At 42.8% G+C, this 21,738-nt stretch overlaps 1 protein-coding gene and 2 non-coding genes across 3 annotated transcripts; all 3 read right to left on the bottom strand.

The window, feature by feature from the left end:
- Positions 1 to 1,340: 1,340 nt before the first annotated feature.
- hspa9 (heat shock protein 9) lies at positions 1,341 to 20,805 on the bottom strand. Its single transcript, XM_007891382.2, has 17 exons — positions 20,694 to 20,805; positions 19,874 to 19,932; positions 18,619 to 18,706; positions 16,095 to 16,276; positions 15,864 to 15,988; positions 15,476 to 15,549; positions 14,390 to 14,496; positions 11,584 to 11,746; positions 10,380 to 10,472; positions 9,907 to 10,116; positions 8,224 to 8,451; positions 6,255 to 6,359; positions 5,423 to 5,540; positions 4,691 to 4,785; positions 3,669 to 3,761; positions 3,412 to 3,552; positions 1,341 to 2,629 (listed from the first exon to the last, which is right to left on the bottom strand). The coding sequence occupies exons 1-17, from the start codon at positions 20,739 to 20,741 to the stop codon at positions 2,555 to 2,557; spliced, it is 2,004 nt and encodes a 667-aa protein (XP_007889573.1). The 5' UTR covers positions 20,742 to 20,805; the 3' UTR covers positions 1,341 to 2,554.
- Positions 9,271 to 9,339, bottom strand: LOC121850075. The gene has a single exon (XR_006085460.1). It is a non-coding gene; the product is annotated as a small nucleolar RNA SNORD63 (small nucleolar RNA).
- LOC121850074 lies at positions 14,984 to 15,058 on the bottom strand. The gene has a single exon (XR_006085459.1). It is a non-coding gene; the product is annotated as a small nucleolar RNA SNORD63 (small nucleolar RNA).
- Positions 20,806 to 21,738: the final 933 nt, after the last annotated feature.

Raw genomic sequence — 21,738 nt, 5'->3', positions numbered from 1 at the left:
CTCATTTCCCGTATGAGGAGCCCGATTCAGTTTAATTTGGCTTAGTGGGGGCTAACCTCGCCCACAGAAAAATGTGGTCACTTGTTGGAATGTACTACACCAGTTTTTACTCTGGTTTGCAGTCCTAAGACATCACTTTGCCAGTGTCTCTGCACTACTATGCTTCAGCAATTCACCCAGAAATATTTACAATTTTTATTTTTATTTTGTAGGTGAGGGATGTGACTTTGGATTTTTCCCTTTCTTCTAGATCTCAGGTTAAGGTAGATAAATGTATACGAGGATTCAATCAATATTCTAGCACCAATCATCACTGAACCAGTGAAACATTTTCTTTTTCAAGAGGATAGGCAGGCAATCATGTGTTCAGACACCCATCAATAGTTTGCTCTGAAAGTAACCAGCAACATGTTAATGAGATAAGCAATATTTCTTTTGTACTGGTTTCAGGCTTTGCACACTGACTCATATCCACTAACTACCATTCAATGCTTCCTCCATCGTGTGGAAACGAGCAGAAGTGAATTACAAGACTGCAGTTGTTCCCACAGCACATTCCTGAATTATAATCTTATGAAGAGTATTGTACATATCAGTTTTCTATCTGTGGAAAACTAGAACATAGAACAGAAAAAATACAATTTTGGAATGGGATTGAGGCCAAAACTGTTTGTAAATGTCAGATTGCAACAGTGTATGTATGAAAAATAAATATTAACAATGTAATCGCTGACCAAGTCAACATTGACAGAGATCTGACCCTGGCTTTTGTCTCTTTTGTCAGCCATCCAAAGCTATCAGCTGGCCAGAATTTTTGATCAACAGTTCTCAAAATTTCAGTTAGAATCTTTTTTTGTAATGGGTCCAAATTTACAAAAGTAGGCTATGGCCTTCAATGCATGTTTTGACTGTCAACGTAATAGGGAGGAATCTGAACATGAGTATCAGCCTCTATTGCATTACAGAGAAATTATTGATCCCATCCATCCATGATACCAGAACCCACCAGTTCATCCTTCTATTCCTCCAGATTATTCATTAGCTTGTTTGGTGTTCTGAAGTTTGTATATTTAATGATCATTGCTCAATGACAGGAGCTGAAATCCCAAACTAGGGAGGATTGCAGAGTAATGTTGTAATGTTCTTCTCAAGAACAAAATTATTCTGCAAATGTTCCCTTAGAATGGGAATACTCCATGAGCAGATTATTCAAGTAGTCAGCATAGGGCACTCATTGACTACACAAAGCACTCACACAACTAGGAGCTAGAATTAAAATAATTTTGGTATACAGTAACATTTTCCTGGAAAAAATAAAATGTAAAATACCACAAAAGATATCATTTACCATCAAATTTTATTTTTTAAAAAATCACAATGCTGCAATCATCAGTGTTCTCTGTGGAATTTTGGTTTCATTCACCACAAACCCATTAATGGCAGCAAGACGACCAGAGGAATGCCCTCCATACCAACATAATTTATTATCAGACTAAAATTGAAGCTAGCCAAATCTTGATTACCTCCAAACTGCGCACGAATTGAGAGGACAGTTAAGAACTTAAGTGGTCTTAGTTTTACGGTATCACAAACTGAACTAACCAAATGTGCCTGCATTTTTACAAGCATTTCAAACACCAATAAGTACTCAAATAAGAATGGAGCTTTGGTCTGAGACAAACCTGGTCTTTAATGAACTAAACAGTTTCCAAGGTCTCATTTCCCAAGCCTATCCTGCCCTTCCATTAAAATGCAAAGTGGACTGCAGTTGATAAAAGGAAATTTATGATGACAGAAGCCACCAAGTCACCCCCATAAAACTGCATGCCAAGTAGAAGGTGTCATCTACAATCAAGCAACAAGAATGACTTTGGGCACTGTTCCCAAACTGTTTGTTCTGTGCTTACGATGGGAAAAATCATAAAGTTGCTACTGTTACCACAGTATCCCATGACCCCAATATCAGTGTATCACCTTTTATGCAAGCTGTTACCCTGTCTATAATGGCAACATAACATTGCTGCCAGAACTATGAACAATTGTTCTTTTTTATATCCAATATCCTCAGTTTTAGTTCACAAGTGAACTGCAAAATTCTGGGTAATGTTTCTAAGATTTCTGTTCCTGTGTTTTTCTTTATAGACAAAATTACATCAACAAAATTAAGTCTTTTTCCAGAACCTCTTTCCAACTGACTTTCTCCCCAGAACAAGCAATTCACCCCACTTGGTAATTACAAAGATTTGGCTGCAAATCTAAATGATTGAGTGAAGTTTATTTGCAACAGACTGCTATGATGCCTGACCCACAGAAACACCAGCTATTATGCTGGGCAAATTTCTGAACATAGGAATGAAACAAACCATATAGATTTGTTAAAACGCCGATACTTTTACTTAATAAAGGGAATAAAGGGAAACTATATATAGTATACTGCAAAAACACAGTATGAAAATGAATATCGTGCAAATCCGCTCAGGAAAAGTTCTCTTCCATTTCTGTCGCTCCCAAGCATCTGTCTCTTCTCCAGTCCATTGAAGGAATTACTGTGGTTTTATTGCTTCTCCTCCTTCTTGTCTCCACCTTCTGTGCTGTCCGTGCTGCCTGAACCCTCTCTCTCAGATGCCATCTGAAACATTTTAAAGCAACAGTCAGTCCAAACATCACTCTTGGTTTACATGCAGACAAGACTATCCTTTGTGTGTGTGTATATAGTTAGAGAGGGGAGGGGAGGTAATGGGGTCTCCATGGAGTGATGTGCTTGGCAATCAAATGCCAGATAGGTCCACAGTACTCCAGTGCATTGCTGATGACAGACCAGCCAGCATGGCTGATTGGCAGATAAATCACTGGGAGAAAGGTATTATTCCTACACCTGCTAAGCTTGCAAACCAAAGCCCTGACAGGTATATCAGCCCTAATTGGACAAGCAGTGAGAAACTTCTCAGACATTGCTCTTAATGCCAAGCTATGCAGTTTTAGCTAGTTAAACTTCTGCAGTACCCCAACACACACTCTGGGATCCCAAATCCTTGGTTCTTGCCAACCTGTACCTAATCTCTGGTAATAAGGGTGTGTCCCTCAAGGAAAGGAGTCCAGACTCAAGGAACTTCAATATGTAGGTAAATACACTTGTGGAACTCAATCTGGTTTGGATACTCTTAAGCGTAGGCTTTCCATGTTATAGGTCCCAGCAGACCAAAAATAAAATTTACAAGCAAAACTGAGCAAATCTCCATTAATAAAACATAGTTAAATAGTATTTTTATACTTAACAAATAATGCACATTTATCAGACAACAAAGGCCTTAGCTAGGAAAGTGAAAATTTCTCAAAATAAAACTCTTATACTGAAGGTATTGACATTTACATTCCCAGTCAAATTAAGGACTTAAAAAATCAATTCATTACCTTCTTGTATGCCATTTCAAAGAGCTTAAGCGATGCCTGTTGTAGTTCGGATGCTGCTGCTTTGATGGTTTCACCTGTCTCCGAATCCTTACGAGCCAGCAATTCCTTCACCTTTGTAATCTCTGTTTTCAGTTTGTCACACTGGATAAAGAAAAGCCTTCAATGAATTGCAACACTAAAATAACAGGTCTAACATTACTGGTTTCCTTATTGAGATTTCATTAATCAAGCCGAATACTACAATCCCATAATCCTACCTCCTCCTTTGGAAGCTGATCCTTGAATTCTTCCATCTTGGATTCTGTGTCATGAATAATTCCTTCAGCATTATTGACTGCTTCTACACTTTCCTATAGAGAAATGTGAAACTGAAGTTATGAACTAAAGTATAGAACAGCAAATTAATTATACCTCCCTTTACAGAACAACACTATTTTAAAAACACCCTGGTGGAGTATGGGTTCACTCTCAGCACTGTGGAACTAGTTCCATACTGTACCAAAAAAGCTATATACCTGGCTTCTCGCACTAAAACAATCAGCACCTTCCAATGACTTCCAATCACTTCACCAATGATGTTATTTCACATGGACTTTTAGGAGCAAGCGTCACTTTGTGAACAAAATGATGCCAGCAACTCTTCCTGCAAATAGGGTGTAGATGACTGAACGACCCAGAAGGCTGATATTTTCAGCATCCCTTGTTTTACAACAGAGTTTATGGATCCCAAACACTTTGTTAAAAAGGTTTCCTATTAACATTTTGTAATCTAGATTTTTATCTCTGGTTCCCTGCTCCCAATCTGTGGTCAGAACTGAAAAGAGTTTGGAGCACAGGCTCAGTATGCTATTATAGGGAAACAAACAGCAAAACACTACCAAGGCAATAGTATAAATCAAAAGACTGTCCAAATCCACATTTATCCTGCTCATTTTACAGTGAAATTTTCCATAACTCTGTCTGTCCAGTGCCTTGGGATGTCCTCCCGATGTGAAAGGTGCTATACAAATGTAATTTTGTTGTTGCTGTTGTTGAATTGTTAAGGCCAATATACAGTGGACATTTAATACTATTGTGAGAATCCATCCAAGACAAACAAAACAAGAGATAATTATGACTAAAGAATCCTCTGGTTTATAAAACGTAAACCATCTTTGAAGATGCCCAAATATTTTTTTCAGCATAAAATGTAATGTTATTCCAAGTTTCAACCACAGTTAAAGATAAAAGGTTAAATTCATTTCAGTTCACCCAATAATCTATCTCACTGTTGTCGTACCTTTCTCCTTCGGTCTGCTTCGGCATATTTCTCTGCATTTTTGATCATGTTCTCAATGTCGTCCTTGCTTAACCCACCAGAAGACTGGATTACAACTGGAATTTAAACATAACTACTTGAACATTCTAATAAAAGCAACAATTTTACAAATTGGGAGAAAACTGGAATTTAAATTAAACACCCAGAAGACCATGATAAAGGATGCACTGATGGGACACTTGCTCAACTGCAGTGAAAGGAAAAGCAGTTATTTATCAGTTATTTATAAAGGAAAAGGAGTTATTTATCATCAAACCTGCATACTATCATTGCATACTGAAACTAGAAGAGCTTATCAGACTGGAGAAATATGCGATAAAATGCTCATCTACTATTTCCTCCAGTGTGAAATGTTAAGTTTGCCATCAGTCTTAAACTCAATTTATTTTAAGTTTTTAATTTTAAACACTAGCCATATTTAATGGCAGATACTCACATGAACAAAACAAATAAACATGCCTCAATGCTATACAATGCTGTCTGAATGGTAACATACAGTTCTGTTGAACCCTTCAGGAATCACAGACAAACTTACCTATCCCGGCAATGTTAAGTACACATGCCATCGCAGTCACTTCCTATTTTTAACAGGATATTTGCGTTAAGGACTTCCCGGGTTACATCTATAATACAACTATGAATTTACATCTATCTGATCTGTCATAAGAAAGTACATTTTAAAGTAGCACTTACTCTGCTGTTCTCGCCCAGTGCCTTTATCTCTTGCAGAAACATGGACAATACCATTGGCATCAATATCAAAAGTAACTTCTATCTGTGGAACGCCACGAGGGGCTGGAGGAAGTCCAATCTGGAAACATGAGAGAGAAGGATTTCAGTGCATCCATTAAATTAATTAATTATTAATTGATCAATTAATTAATATTAACTGTCTGTCAGACCACTAATGCTGAACCAGGCAACTCCTCCCTTTGAAACGGTATCTTAATTTTATTTCTTTCAGTCATTTAATAATTCAATTATTATTTTGCTCTTACATTTGTTAATAGTGCTTTTCATGCCAGGAAGACATCTCAAGGCACTTCACAGGATATACTGCAAAATGCTGTGACAAAATGCAAAATCTTGCTTAGTTCTTTACAACTCAATCAAAATATTTAGAATTAAAGTTACAGAATTTGTGATTGTTACTTTTTATAATCCAAAAAAATTAGAAACATTAATTGCAGAATATGAATAAAAGCTCACAAGTCTTACCCAATGAGGCAGGGAGAGATAATGCTGGGTTTAACTTATATCCCCGTGTTAAAAAAAAACTTATCTATTGTCCCACACAAGGACCCAGCTTTTGCACAACTGCATATATTCGCCGTTCTGACGAAGGGTCGTGGACCCGAAACATTCACTCAATTTCCTTTCTCCATAGATGCTGCCTGACCTGCTGAGCGTTCCCAGCGATTCTGTTTTTGTTTTTTGTTCCTGAACCTCAAAATGTATCCATTTCAAATTTCTAATCAAATATACAAGATTGAAATACATGTAAGAGAGTTGCAATGCCACTCACCAATGTGAACTGTCCTAGAAGCTTATTGTCTGTTGCCATCTCGCGTTCTCCCTGGAACACTTTGATCTCAACCTGTGTCTGTCCATCAGCAGCTGTAGAGAAGACCTGTCACAAGGAGATGATATAAGAAAAAAATCTATGTATTGAACAAAGTTAGAGAATTACACGCATGTTTATTAGCCTAACTGCCTAAAGCAATTGCAGCCTCAAAATAAATTCTTATGGTAATTGAGTAATTCTCATGTCACCTTTAGCAAATAAATATTTAAAAGGATGAACAATTATTTGCACCAGTGATGTGCATTATCCCTAGTACTGATGCAAATGTTATGTTCCTAGTCAAACTACATTCTGTAAACCAGCATGCTCCCTCAGGCGGCCGGCCGGTGGGAGAGGAGAGGGAGAGGAGGAAGAAATGGGAGAATGAGGGATTGAGAGAGACTGTGAGAGATGGGGAGAGAGTGATTAATAATAATAATCCTTGCATTTGATATAGCACCTCATCATGCTTTCCAGATGTCTCAAATTGCTTCACAGAATACACTGTAAAGTAAATCGATTGTATATTTTGTAGGCAAAACATGGCAGCCAATTGTGCACAACAGTGTCCCACAATGTCGTGAATTGAATAACCAAATTTTTATTATTAAAGGGATTATTACCCCCAGAAAAATTATCGGCCAATCGATTAACAACCGGGTTCTTACTGCTAGGCGTACTTACAAAGGCGTGTAGAGTAAGGAAACTTGCCCAATGTTTTGCTCTGCCCGGGAATGCAAGGCGAATGCTCTAACCACTAGTTTATTGGACCACTACTTACTCCATTATACCTCGTCTGATCTCTAGATTGTGGTTACATTTTTGTAACACAAAATTTATGTATGTGAAAATTTTAATTTGAAAACAAACTTAATCGTGAGTGATGGACTGTCGTAGCCTTTTTTTGTCCCAATTTGGATAATGACAATGAAGCAAATTATATAAAAACAATATTACATGAAGATCAATATTTGGATGAACGACTCGGCATTCATGAACAATTCAATGAACGCACAGATTTCTGCTAACCAGTATTAGCGATTTGTTATTTAGAAGTTTAGAGTGCTCAATTTACCATCTAAGAGGTTTAAGTGCTTTTCGTCCCTCATGTTTACAAACAAGAGACTGACTTGATTCTCACCACCAGCATATCTGTATTACGAAAAAAGTCTTGTATTGCAATGACGTTTCAGATGAAAACTGACTGAGTGATTCACATGGAGTAGGAGAGAGTGATTGAGACGGGGAGAGAGCAGAGCGAAAGAGATTGAGAGGAGTGAGAGGGAAGAGAGCTGTAAGAGGGGGGAAGAGAGGGGGTAATTGATAAGAGTGTGAGAGAGAGTGACTGAGAGAGGAAAGAGAGAAACAGAGAAGGAGGGAGAGAGCAGAGCGAGAGTGATTGAGAGAATGTGAGTGTGTGAGGGGGAGAGAGTGTATGAGAGGGAGAGTGTGCGTGATTTTGCACCCGCTCTCTGGAGTTCCATTCCTGGAGTCCATCCGACTTGCTCCCGCCCCTCTTTCAAAGCACATCAAGACCTAACTCTTTGACCACACTTTTGTCATCTTTTCCCCTCCCCATCCCACCTCCCTCGGCTCCCACCCCCAAGCTGAGGTACCCAGGCGGCAGTGTTGAGCGCTTTGAGATGCCCTTGCAACATGAAAAAGACTTGTCAATGTTGTTATGTTTCTGGAAGGCAAACACAAAATATTGCTTGTGCGGCCCATAGCAGCATAAAAGGTTGTACCACCCTGCTGTAAGCTATGTTACAATCCAGTTTTAGGTCGTATGCATTCAAATGTCCCCACCCCACAACCCCCACCAACTATTAGTCACCTCTAAAAAAAACTGTTAGGAAGAAACTATTTTATAGCAGACATCAGGTTGATGCAATAATACAAGTTAGATGCAGAAATACAAGTTGTTCAGTACCTGGCCTTTCTTTGTTGGAATGGTGGTATTCCTGTTGATGAGTTTTGTGAACACGCCTCCCAGGGTCTCGATACCCAGTGACAGAGGTGTAACATCAAGCAATAACACATCTGTGACGTCACCAGCAAGCACACCGCCCTGTATTGCAGCACCAATGGCAACCGCTTCATCTGGGTTCACAGCCCTACTGGGAGTACGACCAAACAGGTCCTGCACAGTTGCCTGGACCTAAAGAGTAAGAAACAATGGAAGGGGAAAGACCTTGAAACACCTGACCACCATAAACACTTTGGTTCAGCTTAATATATTCAAGAATCTGAGTGAGGGGGGGGCGGGGGGAACGTGATTGATAGAGGGAGAGCAGAGAGTGATTAAGAGAGTGGCGGAGAGAGTATGAGGGGGAGAGAGGGACAGTATGAGTGAACGTGAGGGACACGGGGAGAGAAACAGAAAGAGGGGGAGTTTGAGAGAATTTGAGAGGGGTTAGAAAGATTGTGTTTGTGGGAGCGAGGAGAGGGTAAGTGGAATGTGAGTGGGAAGAGTGTGAGAGGCAGTGGGATGTAGAGTGAGAGAGTAATTTAATTGAGAGTATGCGCAAGAGGGTGAGAGAGGGATAAAGAAGGAGTGTTCCCCTCCCACTCTCTCATCTCCCCCTCCTCTCAATCCCTGTCTCTCCCAATAAGCTGTGTGGCAATCACTATCTGCAGCGGCAGGACTAAGTACGTGGTTGGTAAGAGACGCGCTTGCCTTCCTGACAGACTGCAGTAAATGCTGCGTCCTCCCAACTGCTGGCTCCTGTTGCTGCCCTGGAAGGACGTTCATTGGGGAGGGAGGGAGCGGAAGTTGGATTGTTGGAAATTGTCTTGGGCCGGATAAAATCACTGGCCTGGCTGGATGTGGCCTGCAGATCTTTCTCAAATAGGGAATCCGGCCCGCAGCATCCAAAAGGTTGGACCACCCTGCACTACACGATAAGCTCAAACAAAAAAAGTAATTTCTTGCCCTTAATAGTAATGCAGTACATTACTAGATTCTGATCTGAAATTATGTTCTCAGTTATTGTACGATTCTCTCCATGGTTTTGCATCAGAATGATGTGTTGATGTATCACAGCACACAATGCCATTTTTACTTCCCTCATTTTTCTTCCCTCCGCAATCTACAGATCAATCAGATCTCTGCAGCTCGTGTCCTCTTCTGCACTAAATTCCATGACCCTATCACCACATCCTCGCCTGGCTTCCGCATCCACATCCCCCAGAGGATAGAGCTCAAAATCATCATTCTCACTTTCAAAGCCCACCGCAGCCTTGCTTCTCCTCACTGCTGTGACCTGCTAACTGCATATAGACCTGTCCGCTTCCTCCGCCTGCTCCATGTCTCCCGCTCGTCTTGCCTCACCATTGGCGGTCAAGCCTCCAGCTTCTCTCCCATCCCACAATCTCTTTGTCTTGCTCCCTTGCCTAATTCAAGTCAGTCTCAAGACCCTCGTCTTCGAGCGCACCTTCGGTCACCCTCCTATCCCTATCCTCCCTACCCTCTTGATCTCAACCCCAGCTCAGGTTCAAATCTCAGACTGTCCAGCGTCTTGGGATGTCATCTTGACATGCAGCCTTTCAGATTTCTCAGCTGAGAATGACTAATGTTACCCAAAACAAACTGTGCATCTCACAGGGCATTTACCTTTGGCATCCGTGTCATTCCACCCACAAGGAGGACCTCCCCAATATCACCCTTGCTGACTTCAGCATCTTGCAGGGCCTTTTTGCATGGTGCAACAGTCCTTTTGACAAGGTCACCAACAATATTCTCAAACTGCGAGCGAGTAATTTTCATGTTCAAATGCTTTGGGCCAGAGGCATCCATTGTCAGATAAGGCAGGTTAATATCAGTCTGTTAAAATACAGAAAATATATTCAGTACTATGAAAAATCTCAGAGAAACATTTAGGAAAGAGACAATAAGCCAGACAAGTCAAGAGACAACAGCCCACTTTAGTGCAGGGATTTAAAACTTAGTCACATTTACCTGTCATTTGCGGCACAATACCCATTGGAGCTTTTCATTGCATTAAAAGCTGAACTAGTAGTAATTCAGTTACCATATCAACAGACTACTTTATTACATTAAGTAAGGCACGTGAAGTCCTGCCTTACCTGGAGGGATGAAGATAATTCACACTTTGCCTTCTCTGCTGCTTCTCTCACTCGCTGCAGTGCCATATTGTCCTTAGTTAGATCCACACCCGACTGAAAATTAAATTGGAATAGAGCATTATTGGCCTATTACGTTGCATTCAGACATGTTTATCCTCTACTAAATAAGCTGTAGGTAAGGCTATAAAAAGGCCAATGTTGACTTGGACTTTATATCCAGAGACAGAATATAAAAGTGAGGAGGTGTTGTTGAATTTATTTGATGTTGAATTACATTTGCCCCAGAAAATATACAGACAATCCACTTTTGAGATGTCTCAACTACGTGATATCAAATGCAAGGATTATTATTGTTAGACCACATTTGGAGTATTGGGTCCAATTCTGGCCTCCAGACTATAAGAAGGATACAGCAGTGATGAAAAGAGTACAATGTAGGTTTACGGGGATAATACCAGGGATGGCAGATTCTCCCAATTTGGAAAGTTGTTGCTTTTATTAAAATGTTCATGTGATTATGCTTACATTCCAGTTGTAATCCAGTCTTCTGGTGGGTTTAGTGAGGTTAACATAAATTAGACTGTTTCCACTGGCTGGGGAATCCGTAACCAGGAGATTTAAATATGAACGCGGCTAGGGGATCTATGAGAGATTTTAGGAGGAACTGCTTCATGCAGAAGGTTGTTAGATTGTGGAACTTGCTGCTTGAAGTAGTGGTTGAATCAAATAGTGTAGGTACATTCAAGAGGAAGCTAAACCTTCACATGAGGGACTATAAATATAGACTGGTTAGGCCGAGTGGCCTGTTTCAGCATTGTACACTTTTCAAGTACCTATACAAGACTAATAAACAAATGAATGGTAAGTACTAGAAGTTTCAATCAAGCTCACAAGGGGAAGTATGCTAAACAAAATATATTGGGTAAAATAGAGGAATGATGGCACTAACTTCAAAGGCAGATATCAGCATATACTAAAGTAAATGGAACCTACCTCAGACAAGATTTTCTTACAGAATACATGAGAATCAATGCAGGGAGAATGGAAACCACTTAAGTTAACATCACAAGTGAAGTGAGTTTTTAATAAATCCTCGCTATATAACTGCTCCAAGTTGCATATACACTGAATGTTATGTCATTTTAATTCTTCCAAACCTCCCCCCACCCATCTCGCTCCTAGGAATTCAACACTAAATACTAACCTCCCTCCTGAATTCCTTGATGATGTGCTTGAGCAATTCCTGATCAAAGTCCTCACCTCCCAAAAAGGTATCGCCATTGGTTGATTTTACCTCAAAGACTCCTTTCTGAATCTCCAGCACAGAAATATCAAAGGTACCACCACCTAGATCATAGACAGCAATGCTGTACAGAAAAGGAACACGTCAGTTTCAACACAAATAGAAAACAGCACTGTTGGCAGCTGACTTTGTTTATGGAAGAAATTTTGGAAGAATTATTTGTGTTCACCCTCAACTATTCTAATTTCAATTAAGAACATAAGAATTAGGAGCAGGAGTAGGCCATTCGGCCCCTCGAGCCTGCCCTGCCATTCGATAAGATCACGGCTGATCTTCTGACCTAACTCCAATTACCTGTCCTATCCCCATATCCCCTAATCCCACTATTTTTTTAAAATCTATTAGTTTCAGCCTTGAAAATGTTCAAGGACTGAGCATCTACAGCCTTTGAGTGAAGAAATGTTTCTTCAACTCTGTTTTACAAGGCTGATTCTTAATTTTAACACTGTGACCCCTGGTTATAGATTCTCCTACCAGGGGAAACAGTCCCTCAGTGTCTACTTTATCAGCCCTTTAAGATGTTTCAATAAGATCTCCCCTAATACCCTAGAGAATACAGCCCTAGTTTATTCAGCCTATCCTCATAGGTCAGTCTCCTCATCCCAGGAACTAACCGAGTGAATCTACGCTGCACCCCCTCTAAGGCAAGTATGTCTTTTTTAAATAAGGAGACCAAAACTGCACACAATACTCTGGTGCGGTCTCACCAAGGCCCTATACAGTTGCAGCAAGACTTCCCTACTCTTGTACTCTAAACCTTTTGCAATGAACGCTAACATGCCGTTCGCCTTCTTAGTTGCTGCTGCACCTGCAAACTAACTTTTTGAGACTGGCGTACAAGGACACCCAAATCCCTCTGAACACTAGCACTATCTAATCTCTCCCCCTCTAGAAAATAATCTGTTTTTCTATTTTTTCTACTTAAATGAATAACTTCACACTTCCCCACATTAAATTCCATCTGCCACCTACTCGCCCACTCCCCGAGCCTATCTATATCCCGTTGCAATCTTTTTGCATCATCCTCAGAGCTTACTCTCCCACCCAGTTTAGTGTCATCCGCGAATTTAGATACGTTACATTCAATATCCTCGTCTAAATCATTGATGTAAATTGTAAATAGCTGAGGCCCAAGCACTGATTCTTGTGGCACTCCACAAGTCACATCCTGTCAATTCGAGAATGACCTGTTTATCCCTACTCTGTTTTCTACCCGTTAGCCACTCTTCAATCCATGCTAATATGTTCCCATTAATCCCGTGGGCCTTAACCTTGTGCAATAGCTTTTTGTGTGGCACTTTGTCAAATGCCTTCTTAAAATCTAAATATACTACATATACTGGTTCCCCCCTTTCTAACCTGCAGATACATCTTCAAAAAACTCTAAAAGATTAGTTAAGCATGACTTCCCTTTTGTAAAGCCATGTTGACTCTGCCTAATCTTGTTATGGTCTTCCAGGAATCCCATAACGACATCTTTAATTAAGGACTCAAGAATTTTCCTTACCACTGATGTCAGACTAACTGGTCCATAGTTCCCCATCTTTTCTCTCCCACCCTTCTTAAATAGTGTGTTGTTTGCAATCTTCCAATCAATGGAAGAACAATTCCAATTAAGAACAGAGATTGTAATTAAACTATGAAATTAAGCTCATCTTGGGATCTTAATTCAAACAGTATCAAATCAGTCTCTGTGGAACTGCTTCATATATACTGAATATGATGAAATAGGAAGATAGGTCTGAACAAAATGAGTAAACCGAGCAAGGTATTCAGGTATACCAATCTTGTATCTATGTCTATCCAATTTTTTAACTGGATTTAAGATCACATTGCCACCATTCACATTCTAGCAGGGGGCGCAGTGCTTTGCAACTTCTATGCCCAGCATAGGCTGACTTACTTCAGTCAGCCCCAAACTACCCTTTCAGAACTCCCATCTCAATAGTGAGGGGGCATTGTATCTATCGCATATCCCTATCGTACCAGCCCTAACGTGAAAGGTTCTATACAAATGAAATTTTGTTTTTTTACTACATTTGAGTAAGTTATATATCAGAAAACCATTGTTATGCATTAATTAAGTTATACATTCAAATGCCCTCCTCACCAGTCTCCCCACCACTACCATTCAGAAAATCCAGGTCATCCAGAACTTTGCCGCCGGCATTCTTACCCACACCAAACTCCGATCCCCGATTACCCCAGTCCTTGCCAGACTGCACTGTCCCAGGGAGGATCGACTTCAAGATCCTCACCGTTGTCTTCAAATCCCTCCACTCCTGTGTACTCGCTACCTCTCTCCACACAACAGTGCCCATTGCCTTCGCTCCACTGGGTCTGGCCTCTTCCTCGTCCCCTTTGTCTGGAACTCCCTTCCTCGCTCCCTTCGCCTCGCCCCCTCTTTCCTATTTTCCGGTCTCAGCTGAAGACCTTTCTCTTCGACCGTGCCTTTGGTCACCTCCCCCTGGCTCGGCCCTGGGATCCGTTACTGTAAAGCACTCTGAGACGCCATCTGGCGTGGAGGGCACTATATAAATCCAAGTTGCTGCGTTGTAATAAGTTACAAATAGTATTGACTTCAAGGTCAAGTCAGCTTCAGACAAATGTAATTACAAGAAATCACAACTGTAAAATTTCAAAGGAAAAAGTACTGCTAATAAAATTTACTAAATACAATGTTACGTTACATTTATTTTTTACTTACACTTTGTCTTCACTCTTGTCCAATCCATATGCCAGAGCTGCCGCAGTGGGCTCATTGATGACCCGTAAAACATTTAACCCAGAGATCTGCCCAGCATCTTTTGTAGCCTAGACAAATATATCAGTTACAAATGCCGAAAATTAAAAAGGTATGACAATTCTAATTAAGAACAATGAATAAGGCATCAATTCAAGGTAATATTACATCAAGTCCGGGCTCACTGGACTGACTGCTTCAGCTAACAGTTAAAACCTGCCCTTACCGTTGATATAGTAAAAATGAAAAGATGTCCAAAAGGCATGGTTAAAGAGGAAGATCGAGACAGGACTTGAAGAAGGCAAGGTTTCAGGGATGGAGTTCCAGAGGGTGGGGCCAGAAAGGCTGAAGGCCGGACCACCAACAGTGAAGCAGGCAAGTGCGTGCCGAACGGAGGAAGTGCACAGATTGGTAACAGTTTAGTAGGTCGCAGATATAGGGACAATTTATTCAATATATTCAAGAATGTGATCCACTACACGATAAGCTCATATAAAAAACATTTCTTGCCTTTAACAACAATAATGCAATACATTACTAGATTCTGATCTGAAATTGTGTGCTCAGTTATTGGATGATTCTCTCCATGGTTTTGCATCAGAATGATGTGTTGATATGATAACATCACAGCACAGTGCCACCAGATGACCACTTTTACTTCCCTCATTTTTCCTTTCCCTACAATCTAAAGGGTTTTAAAACCTTCAACCAACTTCACAAATACGCTAACTCCCTCCTTGCTTGTTGGCCTTCCCAACTCTTCCCTCCACAAGCTGCAGTTCATTCAGAATTCTGGAGCCGACAGGTTGGTAACAGTTTAGTAGGTCGCAGATGTAGGGGGGAGCAAGATCATGGAGGGCTGTGAAAGTGAGGACGAGGATCTTAAACTTGATCCTCTGGGGATGGGGAGCCAGTGAAATCGGACAAGGATGGGGGTGATCAGCTCTCTTTGGTTTGAATGAAGAAGTTAATCAAAGCACCACAGGGTCAGTACCTGGAATCATCTCACATGTTTAATTCCAATCATAAGCATTAGCAGTCATCTCTTACCTGTCTTTGAGAATCATTGAAATATGCAGGCACTGTGACAACTGCATTCTTCACAGGGTGTCCCAGGTAGTTTTCTGTAAATGATTATAAACAAAGCAAAACATTGCTCAGTCGCCTAAAGCACAATCTATTTTGTTTGATACATGTATCACATATAAAATGGAAGATTTGGGTAGTGTAAGTTGGTCCCTTTCATGAAATTCGCAATATTATGCTCAGTATTTTTGAAGAACATTTAAACAAAATTCCATTTTTTAAATATCTAGGGTGTAAATGTCCAGTGGATCTCATATTTAAAGTAGTTATTATTTAAATGTTTACTGAAGTCCTTCAATTCACCTAAATTGTTTATTTTAGAGTCAAAATGTCAGTATATCCTTGCTCCTACCTGCTGTTTCCTTCATCTTAATCAGAACAAAAGCCCCAACTTGGCTTGGAGAGTACATCTTGCCGTGAGCCTCCACCCAGGCATCACCATTAGAAGCACGAACGATTTTAAATGGAACATTTTTGCTGTGGAAGATTCAAACAATACTAAGTTTATACTGCAAGGAGAATGTAAAGTTGATCTTGCAATTAGCTTATTTTTTCAAAAGAATCCATCATACAGCTAACTTACAGATCTTTCTGTACTTCAGCGTCATCAAACCGCCGTCCAATCAGACGTTTTGTAGCGTAAAAGGTGTTTTGAGGATTTGTGACTGACTGTCGTTTCGCTGGCATTCCAACTAAACGCTCACCATCAGCCATGAAGGCCACTACGGAGGGGGTTGTTCTGGCCCCTTCAGAGTTCTCAAGTACCTGGAACATAAAGATAACAGTTTAATTATCCACTGATTGGAGCTGCAAAAGAACATGCAAGCTTTTCTTTTAAGAAATAAACTAAGATGAGTGCCAGTATGCAGTTACCTTGAACGTTTTTTTTGTGACCTTTATCCACAATAAAAAAAGCTCAATAAAGTCTGATAATACCAGAGATCTCTCAAAGGCCAGGTTCTTCGCACACATGTACCACTCTCATACACTCATTAATCAAAGCCACCTAGGACTCCCATGGCTATGTCCCCCATCCGAGAAACATTCCTAGACAGTATCAATCTGAAATTTATCCCTCACATAATCAGAAGTTCCCCTTGATAAGCCAGAATCACTCAAGCAGCCCTTCAAGGAGAAATGACACAAGTCTGATCTTAACACCAACTTGCATCGATACAGCACCCTTCACGCGGAGCGCTTAACAGTGGCGGAGTCTAACACCGAACCAGGGGGAGAAGGAGTGTAGAAGGAGACCTTAAAGACGATCAAAAAGGTCTTTAGGCAGGATTTGAAGGTGGGGAGCGAGGGGACAAGGTGGAGGGATTGAGGAAGAAATCCAGGGTTTTGGGGCATGGTGACTGAAGGCACGGCCGTCGATGGTGGAACGGAGGGGTTGAGGGACGAACAGAAGGCCAGAGCCAGACAAGTGGAGGCACTGGGTGGTGGAGGAGTGGGGGCTTAATAGGTCGGATATGTAGGGAGGTGCGAGGGCATGAAGGGATTTGAAAACGAGTGAGAGGATCTTGAAATCAATCCGTTCGAACCTTCAACATCTCAATATAAAGCCCACCACCTGAGTTCTCAACCCCATCCCTACTACTCTCCTTACCCCCAACTCCACCTCTTGGGGCCCCTCTTTTAACCAACATCATGAACCTCTCCTTATCCACTGGTACTGTTCCTACCCCTCTAAAAACAGCTGTCATCCTCAAAAACCCTTCCATGAATCCATCACTACTCTCCAGCTAGCGCCCCATCTCCAGCCTCCCTTTCCAAGGCCCTGGAACAAGTCGTTGCGGCCCAGCTTCACTCTTTCCTCTCCCGCCATTTCTTCCACAAACGCTTCCAATCGTGTTTCCATGCTGCCCACAGCACGGAAACAGACCCGGTCAAAGTCACTAACAACATTCTGTCCATTTGCGACAGGGCTCTCTGCCTCCTTGACCTCTCTGCTGTCTTCGACACTGTCAACCATTCCATCCTCCTCCAACGCCTCTCCTCTCAGCTCAACCTTCACGGACCTGCCCTTGCCCGGTTCAAATCCTACCTCTCCCATCGTCTCCACCTTATGACCACGAATAGCTCCTCCTCAAGTCCCTACACCATCAAATGCGGCGCCCCTCAGAATTTTTGCCTTGGTCCCCTCCTTTTCAACATATAAATGCTCTCGTTGGCGATATCATCGGTAGACATGGGGTCAACTTCCACATGTTTGCGGATGACACTCAACTTCACCTCTCCGCCTCCACCCTCGACTCCAGGGACAACTGCTGTCCTCACAAACTGCAAGTACTGGATGAAAGCTAACTTTGTCCAGTTAAATGTTAACCTCTTCTGCTTGGCTCCCATCAGTGCCTCAATACCTCGGGCACTGACAGCATCACACTTCATGGATGCACTCCTCACCTTCAAAGTCCTCCAATCTTGCTCCTCCCTACTTCTGTGACCTCCTAATTCCCTACTAATCTGTCCGTTCCTCCGCTCAGCGAGCTCCGGCCTGCTTCACGTTCCCGGCCTTGCCCACCCCACCATTGGACGGTGGATCTTGAGCCTCTCTGCCCCACCCTCTGGAATTCCATCCCAGTTCCTCTGCCTTGCCCCCTCTTTCAAGGCCCTCCTCTTCGATCGTGCCTTCAGTCATCCTGCTCCACTCCTGATCCAAACCACCAGCTCGGGCGCGGATCCCTGACTCTCCAATGCCTTGTGATGTCCTCTTGGCGTGAAAGGCACTAATACAAATGTCATTTGTGGTTAGTTGTTGTTGGGAGCAAGTGAAGCCTGACCAGGACTTAACAGCTAATACAGCATTGCAAGTTACCCCTGTCTTGCTCTACAATCAGAAACTACCAGGGTTGATTTCAAAGGACATTTGTGTTACAGTGGTCTTCAGCAACATCCAATTATGCAAGCAACACACGATAATTAAAACTTCTATCTTCACCATCCTCCCACATTATAAACATCCTGGAAGGGACCCGATGACCAGGACATTGGCCATTTTTTCACATGAGGAAAGCTGGGGTCAACACAGTATTAAGTGTTATAAGGAAACCCACATTAAAATGTGGCTCCATATTCCTGCTTCAGTGAAGATTATCGCCACCTACCCTTGACTGTTTCCCTTCCATTACAGCTACACAGGAATTTGTTGTGCCCAGATCAATTCCAATAACCGCACCTTTAATGGATTCAGACCTGGAAAAGATTGGGGCAGGCGGGTGGGGAGAAAAGGGTAAGACAAAAAGGTAAATTAATGACCCATCTCACTTACAATCCTCTTGTTGGTGTTCTTATGGTCAATTGGTCAGCAGCCTCAATATTTATCAAACTTGCAAATTAAAAGGTAGAACCAATTTCCTTGGATGTATCATAAAGTGGATACTTTGATAGTTACTTTTAAAGCCCTCCACAGTCCCAACTCTTATCTCTACGCCTCCAGGACTACTGCTGATCCGACAAGACATCAAGTGAGCGATGCATTCTGTACTTCCCTGAGCCAGTACAGAACTTTGGCATCTTGTCTGACCTTCAAATGTCCTTTATAACCCCAGATCCATTCTATGATCCCTCTGCTTTCCCCCATGTCTGCAACATCACCCGACTCTGCCACCGACTCTCCCCTCAGGCTGCCGAGACCCTCCACTCATTCACCACATCCTGGCTTGACTGCACTAACTCCCCAGTTGTTGGTTTTCACAACTCTTCCCTCCACAAGTAGCATATCGACCTGTTCGGGCAGCAGGCTCTGGCCCACTCTACCATCGGTGGTCGGGCCTTCAGTCTCTCTGCCCCCACGCTTTGGAACTTCATCCCACAGTCCCTCTGCCTCGCTCCCTCCCTTGCCTCCTTCAAGGCTCGTCTCAACACATTTCTCTTCGACCATGCCTTTCGCTCACCTTCCTACTTGATTCCTAGCCCCGAGCTCGGGTCCAAACCCTGACTGCCCAGTTCCTTGGGCCATCCTCCCGATGATAAAGGCGCTATACGAACGTAATTTGTTGTTGCCGTTGGCAGATAATTCAGAACTCTGCAGCTCCTATCCTCTCCTGCACCAAGCTCCATTACCCTATCCCCCATTCCTCGCCCAGGTCCACTGGTTCCCCATTCCCCAGAGATAGAGTTCAAAATCCTCGCCCTTGCCTGCAAAGCCCTCCACAGCCTTGCTTCTCCCTACGTTTGTGAACTCCATATAGACCTGTACACTCCCTCAGTTAAGTGGGCAGGGACTTTATAAGGACCAAAATTTAAATTCCTGAAAAAGTGTTTAATTTCTGATAACACTGTTGGGAGTCAAGTCATGCTTTTCCACACTAAAAACGGGGGTAATCCCATTAGTTACTAAACAGATAGCGATATACTCACGCATAGTGACGCTTTGCCGCAGTTCGGAATACATCTTGACATAATCCATTCCAACAACTCTAGAAAATTAAATATTATCATTATCATTTTATCACTGTTCAGACCATTCTCTGTCTATCTGAATTAGTTACTCAATCTGCGTTTCATTCCAGACTTCTGAAAATGGCTGCTAGAATAACTGAAAGCGAATTGAATGAAATGCAACCACCCATGCAGGCAGGGCTTTCCAGAATCCTTTCACACCCAGCAACCTCTCTGGCTGATCTACATTCTGCATTTTTGTATCTAACATTGATGAAATGTAGAAATTTTTAATATATCAAACGGGGACAGATGTGGGGAGGCGGTTTGGGAGGGGGAGGGGGTTTGGGAGGGGAGAAGGGTTGTGCAGGAGTGAGAAAAGAGCTTCCCCTATACATTCCCCGAAGGTCGGTTATCTCTCTCTCCCCCCTCCCCCCCCAGTCAGTACTCGAGGTACTTGCAGCTGCGGCGCGAGGCCAGTTCGCCGCCTGCCCGACCCGGCACCGACTTCACGCGGGTCATGGCTCAGGCCGGGGGGTGAAGAGAGACCCTTGTGAAGGTCAATAAGGGAGAAGGGCGACGGCCTCAAGAACGGGATACGGGCCTGAACACCGGCGTCAGGCGACGCAAGGACCAACCATCGCCACCGGCCTGCGCCAGCGGCCAGGCCGTGACTCACTATCGCCCGCCGACGGAAGAGGCTCGTCTCCGGGGCCTTGCGTGGGAAATGCATCTCAGGAAAGGAACGTCGTAGGGCCGGGACTCAGGTGCGTTAACGCGGGCTGTTACTGTTACTCACTCTGCCGGCGGCCAGGCGCTGAGCGGCGGTGCTGACCAGGTAACTCATGGCGCTCGCTGTCCGTCTGCCTCACGCGCAGCTTCTAGAAAACTCCTCGAAACCACGTGTCCCCGAAGCTGATGTAACAGACCGCGCCGAGAGGACCCCGCCTGAACAACCGCAAACAGGGGGACAGGGAATCGCGCCGCTTCCCCGCCGCTTTTTTTTAAAAAAAAACACACGGCATGAGTTATTGAAGCTTTCTCTCAGCGGCGATACGGATATTCAGCCCCCGCGTCCCAGCAAGTTGCGTTTCCAGGCGTCGAATTGGACGCCCCCGCTCTCGGGTCCTTTGTGTGAAGGTCACTGGGACAGGGGTCAGCGTTGCTGTGGTTACGGCAGGACGGCGGCGGGGGTTCCAGTTCAGTCAGACCGGAGGGGGCAATTAAAAAAAATATTTTTTTCTTTAAAATGTATTTTACATTTTCCCGTGAATGCACAATTGCTAAATAAATAAAAGAACCGGAGGGGAGACGAGAGTTGTTTCCAGGGAGTTGTTACGATCTGGAATGTTGGAAACCCATCGCCTCCCTTAACAACAACAACAACAGCAGCAACAAGATTCCATTTAGAGAGCGCCTGAAGAGGGGCCAAAGCGAATTGAGAATGTCACGCAGTCCGTCTGCACGTGGAAACTCCAGAGAGAGATTGTTGGAACAAAATGCACCGCCTGAAAAGGTGGAAGCAGATTTGATAGAAGCTCTCCAAAGGGAACTGGATAGGTATTTGAAAAAGAAAACATTGTAGGGCTGTGGGGTTAGAGCAGGGGAGTGCGACCAATTGGATAGCACTTTCAAAGAGCCGGCACAGGCACGATGGGCCGAGTGGCCTGTGCTGTAAGATTCTATGAAGTGTGCGTTCCTGCCAGGCCACAAATGCACAATAGTAATTGCGTTTGATATTGTGCCTTATGCCGCGATATCTCAAAACGCTTCACAGAATATACTGTAAAGTGGATTGATTGTGTATTTTGTGGATGAAATGCAGTCGCCGATATGTGTACAGC

The sequence above is a fragment of the Callorhinchus milii genome, unplaced genomic scaffold (genome assembly GCF_018977255.1).
Source record: "Callorhinchus milii isolate IMCB2004 unplaced genomic scaffold, IMCB_Cmil_1.0 Scaffold13, whole genome shotgun sequence".
In the NCBI taxonomy this organism is placed as follows: domain Eukaryota; kingdom Metazoa; phylum Chordata; class Chondrichthyes; order Chimaeriformes; family Callorhinchidae; genus Callorhinchus; species Callorhinchus milii.
The sequence above is the reverse complement of the archived record's forward strand: the minus strand, read 5'-3'. Positions and strand labels throughout refer to the sequence as shown.